The sequence below is a fragment of the Anolis carolinensis genome, chromosome 3 (assembly GCF_035594765.1).
Source record: "Anolis carolinensis isolate JA03-04 chromosome 3, rAnoCar3.1.pri, whole genome shotgun sequence".
In the NCBI taxonomy this organism is placed as follows: domain Eukaryota; kingdom Metazoa; phylum Chordata; class Lepidosauria; order Squamata; family Dactyloidae; genus Anolis; species Anolis carolinensis.
In genome coordinates this window covers 813692-835070 of record NC_085843.1, presented here as the reverse complement: position 1 = coordinate 835070, position 21379 = coordinate 813692, and the positions used below count along the sequence as shown (strand labels likewise).

The 21379-nt window shown below is 44.5% G+C and overlaps 1 protein-coding gene across 1 annotated transcript in view; it reads left to right on the top strand.

Annotated features, from left to right (window-relative positions):
• LOC100559894 (zinc finger protein 239) overlaps window positions 1–16717 on the top strand; it is a 39541-nt gene extending 22824 nt beyond the window's left edge. Inside the window, exon 2 of the mRNA XM_062977008.1 lies at window positions 14020–16717. Coding sequence (XP_062833078.1) covers window positions 14241–16613 — 2373 coding nt within the window. The 5' untranslated portion in view covers window positions 14020–14240 and the 3' untranslated portion in view covers window positions 16614–16717. The remainder of the gene's footprint in view (window positions 1–14019) is intronic.
• The last annotated feature ends 4662 nt before the right edge of the window (window positions 16718–21379 follow it).

Here is a 21379-nt window from a genome sequence, read left to right as displayed (position 1 = left end):
GCATCACCATCGAGAATATCCTCTGTAGGTCTCTCTTCAGCCTCTCTTTAAGGTCATCGAGAGAGAGGAACAGCCACCTATTTAGGCCATTGATTCCATACCCAAATCATAGTCCAAACCCCTTCTGCTATCAGGCAGGCAAAGCACAATCGAAGCACCCCTCTCAGATGGCCATCTAGCTTCTGTTTAAACCCTATACCCTATTCTGTGTTACGACTGACCAGGAGTACCTCTGTCTTGCCTGAATTAAACTTGTTACCCTCATCTAGTCCATCACTGATGACAGGACGGCATCCTTGGCTGTAGGTGGAAAGGAGTAATAAAGTTGTGTGTTTTCTGCATAAATTTGACACTGAATTCCAAAACTCTGAATAATCTCTCCTAGCAGTTTAATAATAATAATAACAACAACAACAACAACAACTTTATTTTTGTATCCCGCCTCCATCTTCCCAAAGGGACTCGGGGCGGCTCACGTGGGGGCAAGCCCAACAACACAAGTTAAAACACAGAACAATCAATTAAAAACATTATAACTACATAAAACAATGAAACACAGCAACAGAGTTAAAACCAGAACAATAATACAGTAGAGTCTCACTTATCCAAGCCATTTTTGTAGTCAATGTTTTCAATATATTGTGATATTTTGGTGCTAAATTCGTAAATACAGTAATTACAACATAACATCACTGCTTATTGAACTACTTTTTCTGTCAAATTTGTTGTATAACATGAAGTTTTGGTGCTTAATTTGTAAAATCAACCTAATTTGATGTTTAATAGTCTTTTCCTTAAGTCCTCCTTATTATCCAAGATATTCGCTTATCCAAGCTTCTGTCGGCCCGTTTAGCTTGGATAAGTGAGACTATACTGTAATAATATTCAGAGGGTAAAAATTGTGTAGAACTCTGATTTAGGGCTCCTGGGAGATATAAGGGCGATCAAAAACAGGGACGGAGGAGCAATCTCGGTAAACACTAAAACCATAAAGGGTAAGGAACAGTAATGAAGTGCCATAACAGATCATGAGTTGTAAGCAGGCTGAGTATCTGGTGGGACTTCTTACTCAAAAGTGCACCGGAACATCCACGTCTTTAGGTCTTTGCGAAAGGTGGACAGAGTAGGTGCTAGTCTGATCTCTGGGGAGAGAGCCTGTAAATGCTAAAGAGGTTCTCCTTGAGGGACCCCGCAGGCCACTGTCCGGGGAGTTGAATAGGAGTCCCCCAGCACTACTGTCTGAGTCTGACCCTCCAAGAAGGACCGGAGCCACTGTAAAATAGTGTCCCCAAGCCCCATCCCGGAGAAGTGACTCAGAAGGATACCATGGTCGATGGTATCAAAGGCCGCTGAGATCATAGAATCATAGAATAGTAGAGTTGGAAGAGACCTCATGGGCCATCCAGTCCACCCCCCTGCCAAGAAGCAGGAAATCGCATTCAAAGCACCCCCGACAGATGGCCATCCAGGCTCTGCTCAAAAGCCTCCAAAGAAGGAGCCTCCACCACAGCCCGGGGCAGAGAGTTCCACTGTTGAACAGCCCTTCTCACTGTGAGGAAGTTCTTCCTGATGTTCAGGTGGAATCTCCTTCCTTTCCTGTAGTTTGAAGCCATTGTTCCCTTGTGTCCTAGTCTGCAGGGCAGCAGAAAACAAGCTCCCTCCCTCCTCCCTATGACTTCCCCTCACGTGTTTGTACATGGCTCTCATCATGTCTCCTCTCAGCCTCCACTTCTGCAGGCTAAACATGCCAAGCTCTTTAAGCCGCTCCTCATAGGGCTTGTTCTCCAGACCCTTCATCATTTTAGTCGCCCTCCTCTGGACGCTTTCCAGCTTGTCAACATCCCCCTTCAACTGCGGTGCCCAGAATTGGACGCAGTGTGATTCCAGGTGTGGTCTGACCAAGGCAGATGTCCAGGGGAACCAGCAGGGACACACCCACCCTGCCCTGCTCTCTTCGTAGATCATCCACCAAGGTGACCAATACCATCTTTGTTCCATAACTGGGCCTGAAACCAGACTGAAGTGGAGCTAGATCATTGGTTTCCTCCAAGAAGCTGTGGAGCTGTGAGGCCACCACTTTCTCTAGACTGAACCTTGCTTGGAAAGGGGAGATTTGACACCAGCCAAAAGTTGTTCAGTTGAGTGGGGTCCAGTGCTTTAATTGCGGTCTTACTCCTGCCTTGTTAAGGCTACCAGGCATGATACCAGCACCAGCACCCTCTCCACCAATCCCCCCCCCCGGCCCCTTTAATAAGCGACAATAGGCAAGAGTCCAGAGGGCACGTGGTCACCTTCATTTCTCCCAAGGTCTTGTCCACTTCAAAACGATCTTGACAGACTAGAGAGATGGGCCAAAACTAACCAAAACTAACAAAAACTAACAAAATGAAGTTCAACAGGGACAAATGCAAGATACTTCACTTCGGCAGAAAAAATGGAAATCAAAGATACAGAATGGGGGACGCCTGGCTTGACAGCAGTGTGTGCGAAAAAGACCTTGGAGTCCTCGTGGACAACAAGTTAAACATGAGCCAACAATGTGATGCGGCTGCTAAAAAAGCCAATGGGATTCTGGCCTCATCAATAGGGGAATAGCGTCTAGGTCCAGGGAAGTTATGCTCCCCCTCTATTCTGCCTTGGTCAGACCACACCTGGAATACTGTGTCCAATTTTGGGCACCACAGTTGAAGGGAGATGTTGACAAGCTGGAAAGCGTCCAGAGGAGGGCGACTAAAATGATGAAGGGTCTGGAGAACAAGCCCTATGAGGAGCGGCTTAAAGAGCTGGGCATGTTTAGCCTGCAGAAGAGAAGGCTGAGAGGAGACATGATAGCCATGTACAAATATGTGAAGGGAAGTCATAGGGAAGAGGGAGCAAGCTTGTTTTCTGCTGCCCTGCAGACTAGGACACGGAACAATGGCTTCAAACTACAGGAAAGGAGATTCCACCTGAACATCAGGAAGAACTTCCTCACTGTGAGAAGGGCTGTTCAGCAGTGGAACTCTCTCCCCGGGGCCGTGGTGGAGGCTCCTTCTTTGGAGGCTTTTAAGCAGAGGCTGGATGGCCATCTGTCGGGGGTGCTTTGAATGCGATTTCCTGCTTCTTAGCAGGGGGTTGGACTAGATGGCCCATGTGGTCTCTTCCAACTCTACTATTCTATGATCCTCAGGCTGAATGGCTTAACATCACTGTCTGTAGTGCTACCCTGTTTCCCTGAAAAGAAGACATCCCCAGAAAATAAGACCTAGTAGAGATTTTGCTGAATTGCTAAATATAAGGTCTCCCCTGAAAGTAAGAGCTAGCAAAGTTTTTGTTTGGAAGCATGCCCAACGAACAGAACACCAGAGCAGGCAGAATCAGTAAATGTACATACCATAGATTGTTGTACATAGAAATAGTGGTAGTAACAAGAAATTCTTGATAGGATTCACAGTTTGTTGGGTTATGCTGGTTTGTGATGACAACTACTGTACAGTATATAATAAATGTTCATTTCTTTTGTTCAACAATAAAAGTGAATTCTTCTTCATGGAAAATTAAGACATCCCCTGAAAATAAGACCTAGAGCATCTTTGGGAGCAAAAATTAATATAAGACACTGCCTTATTTTCAGGAAAATGCGGTAATTTGGTAAACCTTATTTTCAACTCCAGCTCTCCTTTAATCAGTAAACTTAGACAGAATTGACAAAAGTTAACCCTTCCCAGATAAAGGCTCCCAAATTGGTTGTTAACAAATTCCTTTTAAAAATCTTACTGTATCCATTTCATTTAACTCTTTTGCAAAAACTTCACCCAATTTATTGTACAGTAGAGTCTCACTTATCCAACACAAACGGGCCGGCAAAACATTGGATAAGCGAAAATGTTGGATATTTAGGCTGGATTAAGAAAAAAAAAGCCTATTAAACATCAAATTAGGTTATGATTTTACAAATTAAGCACCAAAACATCATGTTTTACAACAAATTGACAGAAAAAGCAGTTCAATACACAGTAACGTTATGTAGTACAGTAGAGTCTCACTTATCCAAGCTAAACGGGCTGGCAGAACCTTGGCTAAGCGAATATCTTGGATAATAAGGAGGGATTAAGGAAAAGCCTATTAAACATCAAATTAGATTATGTTTTTACAAATTAAGCACCAAAACATCATGTTAGACAACAAATTTGACAGAGAAAGTAGTTCAATACTCAGTAATGTTATGTTGTAATTACTGTATTTACAAATTTAACACCAAAATATCATGATATATTGAAAACATTGACTACAAAAATGCCTTGGATAATCCAGAACCTTGGATAAGCGAGTCTTGGATAAGTAAGACTCTACTGTAATTACTGTATTTACGAATTTAGCACCAAAACATTGCAACATTGACTACAAAAACATTGACTACTAAAAGTCAGACTGCCTTGGATAATACAGAACCTTGGATAAGTGAAGCTTGGATAAGTGAGACTCTACTGTATTTTGTAGGAAATTCAAATGACTTCTATTTCCAAACAGAACTTTCCCTAAAAAACAAACCAGAAAACAAACTCAGCATCTCCTCTATACTTCCCTCTTGCACATTTTCTCTCATAAGTTACCAGAACGCCTCCTGCACCAAAACTTAACATTCATTTGAGATTTCTTTTTTTTACATATCAGGGGTCAAAAACTGCCTCTTACCCTAAATTACAACCTCTGCTACTTATTTGACACTTATTTTGACTTTTGACGCAGAGGCCCCCTCTTCTGTCAATTTACCGTAAAAACAACTCCAGGTTCAAAATGCAAACGTCCCTCCTGGGAATGTGGCTCAAAAACAAGACTTCCAAGCAGGCTCCTACACCAAGGACCGTCTTCCCCTCCATATGGGGAATTCAATCCCATTTGAACCACTCCGGCACATCGATGCAATAATAACTTCATTGTGGTTAATTCCCACTTAATAAATCAGGCCTGGGCCAACTTTGGCCCTCCAGGTGTTTTGGACTTCAGCTCCGGCTGTTAGGAATTGTAGTCCAAAACACCAGGCGGGCCAAAGTTGGCCCATGTTTGTAATAAAATCAGTTTTTTAAAAAGCAGGCTATAAATACATAGAATAATAATAATAATATTTTTTTTCATTGGGAGCTAAATTCTGATATTATTGTATAATATAATTCTACACTAAGTCTCCTTTGAGGGAGGAAATAGTAGGACACAAATAAATGTGTGTGTGCGTATATATATACTGTAGAATCTCGCTTATCCAAAGCGAGCTGGATAAGCGAAAATGTTGGATAATAAAGAGGAATTAAGGAAACGCCTACGAAACATCATATTATGTTATGATTTTACAAATTAAGCACCAAAACATCATGTTTTACAACAAATTGACAGGGGGTGCAGGGAATGATGGATGGTCATGAGTTTTCTTGTTTTTCTGTCCAAATTGTCCAGTTCCATCTGTGACCAGTTTATGATGCCAGCAGTATATCTTATGACAGGTATGGCCCAGGTGTTTATGGCCTTGATGGTGTTGCCTCCATTGAGTTTGCTTTTGAGAATTTTTCTGACCCTTTGTGTGTATTTCTTGCTGACCACAGTTTTCACATGTTCATGCTTGATGTTGTCCAGCTGTAGTATGCCCAGATATTTATAGGCCTCTGGCTGGTGACACTTTATTGTTTGGCCATTGGGCATATTGATGCCCTCACTTTCAATGATTTTTCCCTTCTTCAATGCCACTGTCGAACATTTGTCCAAACCAAACTCCATGTTGATATCAGTGCTAAAAATTCGGACAGTGTTGGTCAGAGACTGGATTTCAGTTTCCATTTTCCCATATAGCTTCAGGTCATCCATGTACATCAAATGTGAAATTTTGTGAGAATTCTTAGATATTTGATAGCCGAGATTTGTTTTTTGTAAGATTGTTGACAGAGGGATCATGGCAATAATGAAAAGCAGAGGGGACAATGAATCTCCCTGGAAAATTCCTCTTCTGATGTTGACAAGTTCATAGCTTTCATTTCCAACAAACAGTTCAGTTTTCCAGTGCTCCATCATGTTTTCAATGAAGGTGCCAACGTTTTTACTAATCCCAATGGCGTCCAGGCACTTGATGATCCAGCTGTGTGGGAGTGAGTCAAAGGCCTTTTTGTAGTCAATCCACTTTCTGTTCATCTGGCAAGATGTTTTTTTCTTCAAGATAGTCTTGAATTCTGTCAGCTATGATGCCAGTCAGTAGTTTAAACATAGTGGGCAGACACGTTATTGGCCTGTAGTTTCCTGGTGCTGCTCCTTTTGCTGGATCCTTTTGTATCAGGTATGTTCTTCCAGTTGTTAGCCATTCACTGATACTTCCTTTCTGCAGCATCTCATTGAATTGTTGGGCCATTTTTCCATGTAAACTAATCAGATGTTTGAGCCAAAATCCATGAAGTTGATCACTACCAGGCGATGTCCAGTTCTTGACTTTTTGCACTCGTTTGCTGATCATTTCAGTTGTTATTTCCATCAGTTCCATTTTGTTCTGTGAGAATTTTCCTTCAAACTCCTTTATCCACCCAGCGTTTTTGTTGTAGTTTTTATTATTTTCCCAAAGTTCTTTCCAGAACTTTGTTGTTGCAGTTTTCTCTGGCTTTATGGTTACTGTGTCTGTTGTTTGGTTCAGACTCTGGTAGAACCGTCTTTGGTCTGATTGAAACAGTTGATTTTGTCTGTACTGGATGATTCTGGCTTCATACCTTTCAATTTTTCTGGCTGTTGCTGTAATTTGTTCTTTCACGATTTCCAAAGCTTCTTCAATTTTTCTGGTGTTCAGCCAGTACTTTCGGATCAGGTATTGCTTGATTTTGTCATTCTTCAGTTTCCTCTCTTTCATATTTTTCAGGTTACCTGCATCTGATCTAAGTTTCTTGATTTTCAACTCTAGCCTGACCTTCCACTTTGGTTTTCCAGTCGATTTTCTTTGGGGCTGCCTTGGTTGTAGGAGCCCAAGTTCTTCTGTTACTATCACTGCTGCACTGTAGGCAAACTGGTTTGTTTGTTCAATTGATGTTATTTGGACAGTGGAGAGTGCTGCATTCACATCTTTCATGAGAGGCGCCAGTTGTCTCTTGGGCACTGTTTTTAGAGTTGAGAGCCGCTTTCTTATTGCATTTGCTGCAGCATGAGCCACGATCTTATCCTTGAGCTCTTGTTGTCTTGCTGTCAAGGTTATTATTATTATTATTATTATTATTATTATTATTATTATTATTATTATCAATATCATTATTATCTCCAGCCTGGAGTCCCTGGTGGCGCAATGGGTTAATGAGTCCCCCCAGGGGTGAGAAAAGCGGTATATAAATGCAGTAAATAAATAAATAAATAAATAGATTAAACCCGTGTGCCGGCAGGATTGCTGACTGAATGGTCAGCGGTTTAAATCTGAGGAGTGGGGTGAGCTCCCGTCTGTTAGCTCTAGCCTCCCACAGGATGGTAAAACACCAAAACATCCAGGCAAATAGTTTTGTAACTATGCTATTATATTGTGTTTTAAATTTATGGATTATATGGTAATTTATGTTGTGGTTGGTTCATTTCCTCATGAAAGCCGCCCCGAGTCCCTTCAGGGAGATGGAGGCAGGGTACAAGAATAAAGTAGTAGTAGTAGTAGTAGTAGTAGTAGTAGTAGTACTTGTTGTTGTTGTTATTATGTCCCCTGGGCAATGTCTTGCAGACGACCAATTCTCTCACGTTAGAAGCAACTTGCAGTTTGTTGTTGAAGGCTTTCATGACTGGAATCATAGGGTTGTTGTGAGTTTTCTGGGCTGTCTGGCCATGTTCCAGAAGCATTCCCTCCTGATGTTTCACCCATATCTACAGCAGGCATCCTCAGAGGTTGTGAGGTCTGTTGGAAAAAATTAGCAAGGAAGGTTTATATATCTGTGGAATAATGTCCAGGGTGGGAGAAGGAACTCTTGTCTGTTGGAAGCCGGTATGAATGTTGTAATTAATCACCTTGATTAGCATTAATGGCTTTGCCAGATTCATGTCCTGGCTTCGTCCTGACATGAAAAAAAACAAACCTGTAGCCTGCTTTCTCTCTCTTAAAAGGAGACCCAAAGTGACTAACAATAGAAGCAACACAAACCAAAAAACGCACAAACATTAAAATTAAACACTGACAGTATTAAAAAACAAATAGTTAAAACCAATTAAAAGCTTATTCTAAGCCATCCCAGCAAAAGGGAGCAGTCCCGCCATTCACCTTGCTGGCAATTAACGTAATGACGCAAGAGTTGCCAAAGCACCTGTTGGGTGCTTTCTGTTGGGCCAGTAAGTTTGAGGGCAAAAAGCAGGACTCTTATCTGGCTTTGCATAGTCTTGAGACCCTCTCCAAAATTGAGGCAGATTGGGCACCACAATCTGTAATCTTTGTAAGGGGAATGTCATGGGACTTCTGAATGTGATCCATAAACTCTCTGGCTGATTGGGGGGAGCATAATAATAATAATAATAATAATAATAATAATAATAATAATAATAATAATAATATTTATCTACCAACCGAAAGGTTGCCAGTTTGAAGTCCGGTTGGGGTGAGCTCCTGACTATCAGCCCAGCTCACTGTTTACCTAAGCTAATTAGCTGGGGAGGTATTTTATGATACCACTAGCTGTGCCCTGCCACGTGTTGCTGTGGCCATTTGGAATTCCACTGAATAGCCTTGCTGCTTCCAAGCCTGGGTGCTTTCTATATAGGGGCCTCCTTGCTTCGGCTGGTTGAATGGGACGGAGTGGCCTGATGGCTTCCAAACGTGAGGATTTTTTATGTAGGGGAAATATTGGTTTGACAGGTTGAAGAGGAGTGAATAGTGTTGGTGCTTTGAAGCCTGGCCGCTTTGTACCTTGTAGAATTGTTGGTTGGGCAGGTCGAATAGGAATGAATAGTGTGAGTGCAGGAAGTATGAATGTTGGAATTAGTTACCTTGATTTGTATTGAATGGCCTTGGAGGTTCGAGGCCTGGCTGTTTCCTGGTTGAGGGAATCCTTTGTTGGGAGGTGTTAGCTGGGCCTGATTGTTTCCTGTGTGGAATTCCCGTGTCTGGAATGTCCCTGTCTTTTGAGTGTTGTTTTGTATTTAGTGTCCTGATTTTAAAGATTATATTGTTCTGTTTTCTTATTAGACCATAGTAATTATTACATATGATATAAAGTAATTTTATGTATTAATTACTGTTTTTACGAATTTAGCATGCAAACATTGCAACATTTAGTTCGAAAACATTGACTACTAAATGGCAGACTGCCTTGGATAAGTGAAGCTTGGCTAAGTGAGAGTGTACTGTATTGTCTATTTGGAGGGCAAGTGTGAATGTTGCCATTGGCGAGCTTGATTAGCACTGAATGGCCTTGCAGCTTCAGTGCCTGGGTGCTTCTTGCCTGTGAAGCTGTTGATTATTATTGTTGTGGTTGTGATTGTTTTTTATTATAATTGAGGTGTAGAGGAGGAGAAACTGAAAGTAATTGAGGGAGAACTCTTCCTACGTCCCCCTCCTCCTCCTCCTCCTGGCCCCCGCCCCTCCGTACCTCCGGGGCATCGGTGGGCCTGTTTGACGGGGCGCCGTGGGCAAGGCCCCTCCCTCCCTCCTGGCTTTCCTCCTTCTCATTGTCGTGAGGAGGAGGAGGAGGCCCTGGAGGAGGGTGGCCGGGGAGGAGGCCTGGGCTCCGGGCCCTCTCCTGGCTGCGTCCCCCGGGCCCGGTCCTGGCCAGGCCTCTCCGGAGGGTGGCGGTGGGGGGCTCCGTGCAGGCCTCGCTGTTCCCTCCTCCCTGGTGCCATGTTGAGGGCCACTGGGTGAGTTTTGGTTGGGGCAGGAAAAGGGGAGCCCACGGGAGCGCCTGTTGAGGGGAGGGGTGGGGGTGGTTCTGTCCGCGCCTGGGGTTCGTTTTGGCGGAGGCGCACATGGAGCGTTTTTGTTTTTTGGATTTTTTAGGCCCCGTGGTGGTTCCTGTTGTGTATTTTTGTTGTATGAACCTAGAGGCGTGGATGAGGGGTTGTGCTCCTAAATTTTGAAGTTGGGGGAGGGGTGTTTAGTTGTGTTGTTTTGCTCGTTGCCGGGATTCCATCACTCATTTATATCTAATATCTAAATCCATAATAAAAGCGAAAACCCGTATTTGTGTATGTGGCACAGATGTCTGCTCACACAGACAGCCTCCGGCCTCCATAAACAGGCTACACTTCCCAGGGTTAAGAATCTAGCAAGTCACTCTTTTCCACTGACATTGCGGTTACAGCGAATGCCATGAACATGCAGCCCAGCCCCTGCCAATGTCCTTCCCAAACACTACAGCCCACCACCCAAGGAATGCTTTCGTTTGGGGACCATTTCATCCTAGATTTTGCTTTTTCTTCCACCACAGGCAGCCATCCCAGGGTTCTCCATTGCTGTGGAATTTGCATGGCCCCGCCCACTGCCCTTTCCTTTCCAATCTCTCTGCATAACAAACAGAGCAGAACTGAGCTCCAACTAAACTTACTGGAGGAGTTTAGGGATTGACTCCACATGGTGGAAGTTGTAGTTCACCTGCATCAAGTCAGAGCCCTGTCACTCCTACTGGGGAATATACAGGAGTTGTAGTTCACCTACACCCAGAACCCTATGAACCCAAACAATGATGGCGCTCTGCCAAACTTGCCATGCAGACCCGATAGGCCCAGATTTGACTACTGGTGGGTTTGGAGGGAAACTGGACTGGAAGTTGAGGAGTAGTAGGTACTGGGATTTATAGTTCACCTGCACTGAATGAGCATCACACTTACCACACAGAGCCCCCATAACCAATACAACATATTGCACAAGTTTGGGAAAAAGGGAGTTATAGTTCACCTGCAGTAAACAATAAACACTGACCCCCACTGACAATGCACTAGGACCACACTTCACACAGAGAAGCCTCATGACCTACCGAACATACTGCAGGTATTTGTGGGAAGGGGCCTTGATTTTGGGAGTTGTAGTTCACCTCCATCCAAAGACCACTGAACCCAGCCAATGACGAATCTAGACCAAACTTGGCACACAGACTGAATATTGCCTGCTGTGGATACTGATAGATATTTCGGGGCAATTGCCCCGGGAATCTGAAGTTGCAGTAGTTCACCCCCATCCAGAGAGGACTGCAGCACACCTGGGACACACACCCAAAATGGCCAACTTATAGTACTGGCAGGGTTTGGGGAGGATTCAGCCACGATTCTGGGAATTGTGGTTCACCCAGTCCAAACAGAATACATAACATTAAAAGACAAATAATACCATTCTCAAATGACCCGGGCAACGCCGAGTCCCCAAGCTAGTATATAGATAAAAGAAAAAGACCAGAAAATGGCCTGCAACCAAAAGGAAGGAGGAAGTCCTGATGGCTCTTCATCTTAGAGGATGGAGTGGCATCATCCCCTCGTGGCTGGATTCGAGCACAACCTCCAAGGTGCCAAAAGCTGAACGTCAACACAACATTCCTCCTTTCTGTCTGTTCTGTTCTGTCCAGATGTCCAAATGGCATTGAATGATTGCAGTATATGTATACTGTGATCCACTCCAAGTCCACTTGAGGAGATAGGGCGGAATATAAATTGTTGTTGTTGGTTTTGTTGTTGTTGTTCACAGCCCTTTGATGACATGGCCACTCCTAAGGCTTCCTTTGAAGTTTTAGAGTGATCCTTGATAGCTGGTGCCTTATTGAATTGCAACTCCCAGAAGTTCCATAGGACTGAGCTATGGCAGCTCAAGTGGAAACAGTTTGCATTTGTTCTACACTGTAGATGTGCCCCAGGTCAGGGAAGCCTTTCTCTACGTTTTGGACCTTTTAGAAGCCACTTGGAAGCATCCTTCAAAAATTATCCAGGTAAATAATTTCTCCACAGCCTATGTTTTTCTCATGATTTTTTTGTCAGCTAAATATTTAGGCCCATACTTTTATTTAATGCCAGGGGAAGCAGGTCAATTGAATTTATTTATTTATTATTTACAGTACAGTAGAGTCTCACTTATCCAACATAAACGGGCCACCAGAATGTTGGAAAAGCAAATATGTTGGATAATAAGGTGAGATTAAGGAGAAGCCTATTAAACATCAAATTAGGTTATGATTTTACATATTAAGCACCAAAACATCATGCTATACAACAAATTTGGCAGAAAAAAGTAGTTCAATACGCAGTAATTCTACGTAGTAATTACTGTATTTACGAATTTAGCACCAAAATATCACGATGTATTGAAAACATTGACTACAAAAATGCATTGGATAATCCAGAACGTTGGATAAGTGAATTTTGGATAAGTGAGACTCTACTATTTATTTATATTCCGCCCTTCTCACCCCGGGGGGGGGGGGGGGGGGACTCAGGGCGGATCACAATGTACATATAGGTGGCAAACATTTAATGTCATTAGACGTATGACATACAGACACAGACGGATACAGTGGCAATTTAACATTTTCCAGCTTCATGAGGGTATGCTCGCTTCCCGCGAAAGGGAGAGCTGCTGCTTCATCATCCACTGTGACACCGAGTCCTTGATGGAGTACTTCCTCATTCTTCTGCACACTGCTCGATGTTTTTTTATGGTGTCATAAATTAGTTAAATTAGCCTGCCCACATAAAGCGGTACCTAAATTTCCTACTTGACAGATGCAACTGTCTTTTGGTTTGCTTAGGTCAACAACGAGCTAGGCTATTTAATGGCCGGACGCTCAATCTTGTCAGGGTATTGTGTATTGTGAAATGTTAAAATCAATCTGGGTTATTAGAAATGCCTTATGTGTTAGTTTTCGGCAAGGCATTCCAGTAGTTATGGAGTTAATGAGAGCCTGCTATGATTGACGTATCACAGGACCAATGGGGTCAAGTTTGTTTTGACCGGGACTTTCTTCTTGGTCTGTGGAATGCAGAGGAGTGTCTTCAGAGTGTGTGTGTGCATGAGTTGCTTTGGTGAGAGCACTCATGGAGAAAGGACTGATTTTTTCTATTTATATATAGTTATGTAAATAAAGATTTATTGCCGTTGATTTTCAACCGAACCCTCGTCTGCTGGAGTGTGTTTGACCAGTGCTGTTTATCCACACGGGAAGACAGTCTGGAGAAGGAGGTGAGACCGGGATGGTGAATTTTTGGAATCCACTCTGCACCCCATCATCCACTGACAAATCTGACCCGGGCTGACTTTGAACTCGTGACCTCTCGGTCAGTCGTGATTTATTGCAGCTGGTGGTTACTAACCATTCTTTCAACCCTGTACTCATAGCCCGTGTTTCTCTCCAGCGCCTTCACCTGCTGGAAACCCTTTCCCCGTAACAGTGGACAGGGAATAAGAGAAGGAAATGGACATGGCTGAAAAAGGCTGGGCTGGAAGGAGGCGTGCCTGTATTTGCATGCCATCCTGTGGCCCAACCAAAGGAGTGAACAGCCCAATCGGGGACTTAGTACAGAAGAGACCAATTCTGTGGACATCTCAACGTGCCTAAATGTGGTTTTGAATTTGCCAGGCAGGAAGGCAGCTTCCTTGGGAATTTGGGATGCGCAGGAAGCAGATCTGATATCCCTTGTGGCCTGAAAGGGGACCCAGAAATTCATGAAATAAAGGAATAATTGTATCTCTTAACATTTAATTTAGGCTGATAATTAATTAATGGAAACCCGTTATTCAGAGTGAGTGATGCCCCATCTATGGTCTGTCTGACTGTCTGCCTTATGTTTCTTTAGCCATGTTTAGGGTCAAGCAATGTGTCTCTTTAAGGTCCTCTTTTTCTTCCACCCATCATTCATTATTTTCATCCTCTTCCTTCTTCTCCTTCTGAATTCATACCTTATTGTTTATAAATCTGTGATCACGTTTGCTTGTTTCTGTGTCTGTCCTTGAGACCCTTCATAACTCTAGTCCTTGGTATTTCCAGTTTTAACAAGAGCCATGAAGGGAAAAGAGGATAATCTTGGAAATAAAGGAGGTTTGTAACTTCATTTTTAATCTTTTGCTTCTTATTTCTTGACCAGGGAAATGAAGACCCTATGAAGTCACCTCTGGCATGATAAGACAATATCAATATCTAGTGGATATTTAGGAATTTTGAAACCAAAGAGCAGTACTGAAGGAAATCCGATAGGAAGAAGAAATCCTCCCTAGGTGCTGATCTGTGGAACTCACATTTGATCAGAAAGAAAAAGCTAAGACTCAAGTGTCCATATTGCCATTAATAATATACATAACCGTCAATATGGAAAAGAAATCCTATACATGTCTTGAATGTGGAATGAGCTTCAATCACAGTGGAAATCTACATGCACATCAAAGGACTCACACTGGGGAGAAACCCTATACATGTCTTGAGTGTGGAATGAGCTTCACTCGGAGTGGAACTCTACTTTCACATCAAAGGAGTCACAGGGGGGAGAAACCCTATACATGTCTTGAGTGTGGAGTGAGCTTCACTCACAGTGGAACTCTACTTTCACATCAAAGGACTCACAGTGGGGAGAAACCCTATATATGTCTTGAGTGTGGAAAGAGCTTCACTCAGAGTGGAAATCTACATTCACATCAAAGGACTCACACTGGGGAGAAACCCTATAAATGCCTGGAATGCGGACAGAGCTTCGCTGTGAGTGGAGGTCTACGCAGACATCAGAGGACCCACACTGGGGAGAAACCCTATAAATGTCTAGAATGTGGACAGACCTTCACTGAAAGTGGACACCTACGTTCACATGAAAGGACTCACACTGGAGAGAAACCCTTTAAATGCCTAGAGTGTGGATTGAGCTTCACTCATAGTTCAGATCTACGTAGACATCAAAGGACTCACACTGGGGAGAAACCTTATACATGCCTGGAGTGTGGACAGAATTTCGCTCAGAAAGGAACTCTACATTCACATCAAAGGACTCACACTGGGGAGAAACCCTTCAAATGCCTGGAGTGTGGAAAGAGCTTCACTGAGAATGGAAAGCTACGTTCACATCAAAGAACTCACACTGGAGAGAAGCCCTATAAATGCCTGGAATGTGGACAGAGCTTCACTGTGAGTGGAAATCTACGTTCGCATCAAAGGATTCATACTGGGGAGAAACCCTATACATGTCTAGAGTGTGGACAGAGCTTCACTTATAGTTCAAGTCTACATAATCATCAAAAGATTCACACTGGAGAGAAACCCTATACATGTCTTGAGTGGGGACAGAGCTTCCCTCATAGTTTAAGTCTAAATAGTCATCAAAGGACTCAAACTGGGGAGAAACCCCATGAAAGCATGGAATATGTAAAGACCTTCACTGAGGCTGGAAGTCTACATAGTTATCAAATTACTCACACTGGGGAGAAACCCTATGAAAGCATGGAGTATGTAAAGACTTTCACTGAGGCTGGAAGTCTACATAGTCATCAAAGGACTCACACTGGGGAGAAACACTATGATTGTGTGGAGTGTGGAAAGAGCTTCACTCAGGCTGAAAGTCTACGTAGACATCTAAGAGGTCACACTGGGGAAAAACCCTTTACATGCCTGGAGTGTGGAAAGAGCTTTGCTCGGAGTGGATACCTACGTTCACATGAAAGGACTCATACTGGGGAGAAACCCTATACGTGCCTGGAATGTGGACAGAGCTTCGTTGAGAGTGGAAGTCTACGTTCACATGAAAGGACTCATACTGGGGAGAAACCCTATAAATGCCTGGAGTGTGGACACAGCTTCACTCGGAATGAAAATCTACGTAGACATCAAAGAACTCACACAGGGGAGAAACCCTATAACTGCCTGGAATGTGGACAGAGCTTCACTAACAGTGGAAGTCTACGTTCACATGAAATGACTCACACTGGGGTGAAACCCTTTAAATGCCTGGAGTGTGGAAAGACCTTCACTAATCATGGAAAGCTACGTAGACATCAAATAATTCATACTGGAGAGAAACCCTATGAATGCCTGGAGTGTGGAAAGAGGTTCACTGAGGCTGGAAGTCTACGTAGACATCAAAGGGCTCACACTGGGGAGAAACCTTATACATGCCTGGAGTGTGGACAGAGCTTTGCTCAGATTAGAAACTTACGTGCACATCAAATTACTCACACAGGGGAGAAACCCTATACATGCCTGGAATGTGGACAGAGCTTCACGGAGAGTGGAAGTCTACATTCACATGAAAGAATTCACACTGGGGAGAAACCCTATAAATGCCTGGAGTGTGGACTGAGCTTCACTGAGAATAAAAACCTACGTTCACATGAAAGGACTCACACTGGAGAGAAACCCCATAAATGTCTGGAGTGTGGAAAGAGCTTCACTGAGGCTAAAGGTCTACGTAGACATCAAAGGACTCACACTGGGGAGAAACCCTATACATGCCTGGAGTGTGGAAAGAGCTTTGCTCAGAGTGGACATCTAAGTTCACACCGAAAAACTCACACTGGGGAGAAACCCTTTAAATGCCTGGAATGTGGACAGAGCTTCACTGAGAGTAGTAGTCTACGTAGACATCAAAGGACTCAACACTGGGGAGAAACCCTATACATCCCTGGAATGTGGACAGAGCTTTGCTCGGAGTGGATACCTACGTTCACATTAAATGACTTACACTGGGGAGAAACCCTTTAAATGCCTGCAATGTGGACAAAACTTCACTGAGTGTGGAAGTCTATGTCCCCATGAAAGGACTCACACTGGGGAGAAACCCTTTAAATGCCTGGAGTGTGGACAGAGCTTCATAGAATCATAGAATCATAGAATCATAGAATAGTAGAGTTGGAAGAGACCTCAAGGGCCATCTAGTCCAACCCCCCGCTAAGAAGCAGGAAATCGCATTCAAAGCACCCCCGACAGATGGCCATCCAGCCTCTGCTTAAAAGCCTCCAAAGAAGGAGCCTCCACCACGGCCCGGGGGAGAGAGTTCCACTGCCGAACAGCCCTCACAGTGAGGAAGTTCTTCCTGATGTTCAGGTGGAATCTCCTTTCCTGCAGTTTGAAGCCATTGTTCCGTGTCCTAGTCTGCAGGGCAGCAGAAAATAAGCTTGCTCCCTCCTCCCTATGACTTCCCCTCACATATTTGTACATGGCTATCATGTCTCCTCTCAGCCTTCTCTTCTGCAGGCTAAACATGCCCAGCTCTTTAAGCCTCTCCTCATAGGGCTTGTTCTCCAGACCCTTAATCATTTTAGTTGCCCTCCTCTGGACGCTTTCCAGCTTGTCAGCATCTCCCTTCATCTGCGGTGCCCAAAACTGGACACAGTATTCCAGGTGTGGTCTGACCAAGGCAGAATAGAGGGGGAGCATGACTTCCCTGGATCTAGACGTTATTCCCCTATTGATGCAGGCCAAAATCCCATTGGCTTTTTTAGCTGCCGCATCACATTGTAGGCTCATGTTTAACTTGTTGTCCACGAGGACTCCAAGATCTTTTTCGCACACACTGCTGTCAAGCCAGGCGTCCCCCATTCTGTATCTTTGATTTCCATTTTTTCTGCCGAAGTGAAGTATCTTGCATTTGTCCCTGTTGAACTTCATTTTGTTAGTTTCGGCCCATCTCTCTAGTCTGTCAAGATCGTTTTGAATTCTGCTCCTGTCTTCTGGAGTGTTAGCTATCCCTCCGAGTTTGGTGTCATCTGCAAACTTGATGATCGTGCCTTCTAACCCTTCGTCTAAGTCGTTAATAAAGATGTTGAACAGAACCGGGCCCAGGACGGAGCCCTGCGGCACTCCACTTGTCACTTCTTTCCATGATGAAGACGACGCATTGGTGAGCACCCTTTGGGTTCGTTCGCTTAGCCAATTACAGATCCACCTAACCGTAGTTTTGTCTAGCCCACATTTTACTAGTTTGTTTGCCAGAAGGTCGTGGGGGACTTTGTCGAAGGCCTTACTGAAATCTAGATATGCTACATCCACGGCATTCCCTGTATCGACCCAACTCGTAACTCTATCGAAAAAAGAGATCAGATTAGTCTGGCATGACTTGTTTTTGGTAAATCCGTGTTGACTATTAGCAATGACCGCATTTGTTTCTAAGTGTTTGCAGACCACTTCCTTAATGATCTTTTCCAGAATCTTGCCTGGTATTGATGTGAGGCTGACCGGACGGTAATTGTTTGGGTCGTTCTTTTTTCCCTTCTTGAAGATAGGGACCACATTCGCCCTCCTCCAATCTGCTGGGACTTCTCCTGTTCTCCAAGAACTCTCGAAGATGATTGCCAGTGGTTCTGAAATAACTTCCGCTAGTTCCTTCAATACTCTTGGATGTAGCTGATCTGGCCCTGGGGACTTGAATTCGTTTAGAGTGGCCAGGTGTTCCTGGACAACTTGTTTCCCTATTTGGGGTTGGATTTCCCCCAATCCTTCGTCCATTCCATGTTGCTGAGGTTGAAGATGGCTTTCTTTTTGTGAGAAGACCGAGGCAAAGAAGGCATTAAGCAGTTCTGCCTTTTCCCTATCCCCTGTCACCATCACCCCATCTACTCCTTGCAGTGGCCCTATCGCCTCCTTTTTCTTCCTTTTTCTACCAACATAAGCAAAAAAACCTTTTTTGTTGTTTTTTATGTCCCTGGCAAGCCTGAGCTCATTTTGCGCTTTAGCCTTGCGAACCTTTTCCCTACAGGAGTTGGCTATACGTTTGAATTCTTCTTTGGTGATTTCTCCCCTTTTCCACTTCTTGTGCATGTCACTTTTGAGCTTTAGCTCAGTTAGAAGTTCTTTGGACATCCATTCTGGCTTCTTTGCACTTGTCTTATTTTTCTTCTTTGTTGGCACTGTTTGCATTTGCGCCTTGAGTATTTCACTTTTGAAAAACTCCCATCCATCCTTAACTCCCTTGTTTTTTTTCACTCATAGTGGAAGTCTACATTCATATCAAAGGACTCACACTGGGGCAAAACCCTATTCATGCCCTTAGTGTGGACAGAGCTTCACTCAGAAATCCAATCTACATACACATGAAAGGATGCAAACTGGGAGAACCCCTGATTCGAAAGATTGCTGAAATATAATTGCAGCAAGAATATTATATCCTCAGAGATGGACAATGAGGTTATCCTGACTCAACTGACTGATGAATATCTGCAAAGTAACAGATATTAAGAAACTAATGCTACTGATTAAGGAGAAAAAATTGGTCAATGTGTTGTCGAAGGCTTTAATGGCTGGGATCACAGGGTTGTTGTATGTCTTTTGGGCTGTCTGGCCATGTTCCAGAAGTATTCTCTCCTGACGTTTCCCCCACATCTATGGCAGGCATCCTCAGAGCTTGTGAGGTCTGGAAAAACTAAGCAAGGAATGTTTATACCTATCTGGCAAGTCCAGGGTGAGGGAAGAACTCTTGTCAGTGGAGGCCAGTGTAAATGTTCACAACCTCTGAGGATGCCTGCCATAGATGTGGGCGAAACATCAGGAGATAATACTTCTGGAACATGGCCACACAGCCCGAAAGACATACAACAAGCCAAACATTTGGTCACTTTCAAGAAACACTGGAATGGTAAAATCACTCTTTGATGACAACATGCAGCCTGCCTTCTTCTGGAGGGGACATTAGGGGGGGGGGGGGGCTCCAGCCTCATAGTGCTGTCCTGGCCTTTGGGAGGAAGGAAACTCCGCATTCCAGATGGACGAAGGGAAGAAACGGAGATCAGATGTTCTCTGGAATTGCAGTGTGTTTCCATGCGCAATGTCCCTGGATGGTGACGCAGCTCGTGACATAAGAACATACCCAGCCACAAGGGAAGGGAAGGAAGCGGGAGAGGGAGGGAGGTCTCCTTGGGCAGGAAGCCCAGATTCTGTGACACCAGGAAAGACCCCTGCGGCGGAGAAGAGCGGGCCCGGCTGCAGATGCCTGTCAAAGAGATTTTGGGTGAGAAGTCCCAGCAGCTCAGATCCCGGGGAAAAGGGAGGAGGCCCACAGGGAGACAGGAGTTACCTTGTGGGGGGAGGGGGGCCTTCCTCCTGGGGTGGGACCCCCTCCCTCTCCCCCTCCCTGGGGGTCCCAAAGGCCTAAGGAATGGCAGGAATTGGCTGGATCGGTCCATCTCTCTTGAAGAGGGAAGGAAGGGGCCCAGGAGAGGAGAGGGCCCCGGAGGAGCAGAGCTGGTTCTGAAGATCAACCTTCATGTGAAGGTCTGTCCACATTCTAGACATTTATAGGGTTTCCTAGGCTCCCAATTTGGGAGTTCAAACACAGCTGAATAAAATCCTAAATTATCTTCTTTGAACTGGAATACATGTCAGTGTGGACTCAGATATCCCAGTTCAAAGCAGATCTTGTGGGATTTTCTGCCTTGATATTCTGGATGATATGGTTGTGGGGAAGGGCCCAGGAAAGGCCCAGAAGGAAACGTCATCCATGGATAGAAGAAGGCCTTCCTCCTGACCTTGCTGTGTCTATCCCTCCCCATTTCCTGCCTCCAGGAACCCACTGAGGAGGGGAGAGGGAGGGCCCCCAAAGGAGGCTGTTGGGGGGAGAGGTCTCCTCCTGGGGGGGGGAGGGAGGGGCCTGGCTTTAGGCCAAGGAGGGAAGGGGGAGAGGAAGACGAGGGAGAGGAATGCCCACCTCTCTAGGTCCTTGATTCCATACCCAAATCAAAATCCAACCCCCTTCTGCCATCAGGCAGGAAAAACACAATCGAAGCACCCCTGACAGATGGCCATCCAACTTCTGTTTAAAAGCCTCCAAAGAAAGAGCTTCCACTGGACTTCCACTGGAGAGAGTTCCATTGCTGAACAGCTCTTCTTCAGACTGGGATGTTCTTCCTATGTTCAGGTGGAACCTCCTCTCCTGCCATTTGAACCCGTGGCCCCATTGAGTCCTAGGCTCCAGGGCAGACGGAAACAATTCTTCCCCCTCCTCCTTATGACAGCCGTTGAAATATTTGAACATGACCATCATGTCTCCTCTCAGCCTTCCCTTCTGGAGGCCAAGCAGATCCAGCCCTTGAAGCTGCTCCACATCGGGATTCATGTTCTCCAGAACTTTGGTCCTTTGAGTCGCCCTCCTCTGGGCACCTTCCCGCTTGTCAATATCCCTTTGAATTGTCTGGCCCAGAATTGGAGACAGCGTAATTCATGGTGAGGTGAGGTCTCACCGAAGCAGAAAATGATAATGTCCCTTGATTGATACTCTATATCAAAGTTTCTCAAACTGTGGTCCTCCAGATGTTTAGGTTGTCAGCTCCCACAATTCTTAACAGCTGGTAGACTGGCTGAGTTTTCTGGGAGCTGAAGTCCAAAACCTCCGAAAGAGCAGAGTTCAAGAAACATTGCTCTGTACTCCATTGAATGTAGCCCAGAATCTCATTGGTGATATTTGCTGCTGCATCATACTGTTCATGTTGTTGTCCACTTTGACCCTGAGACCTTTTCCCCATGTAACTCTGTTGCTG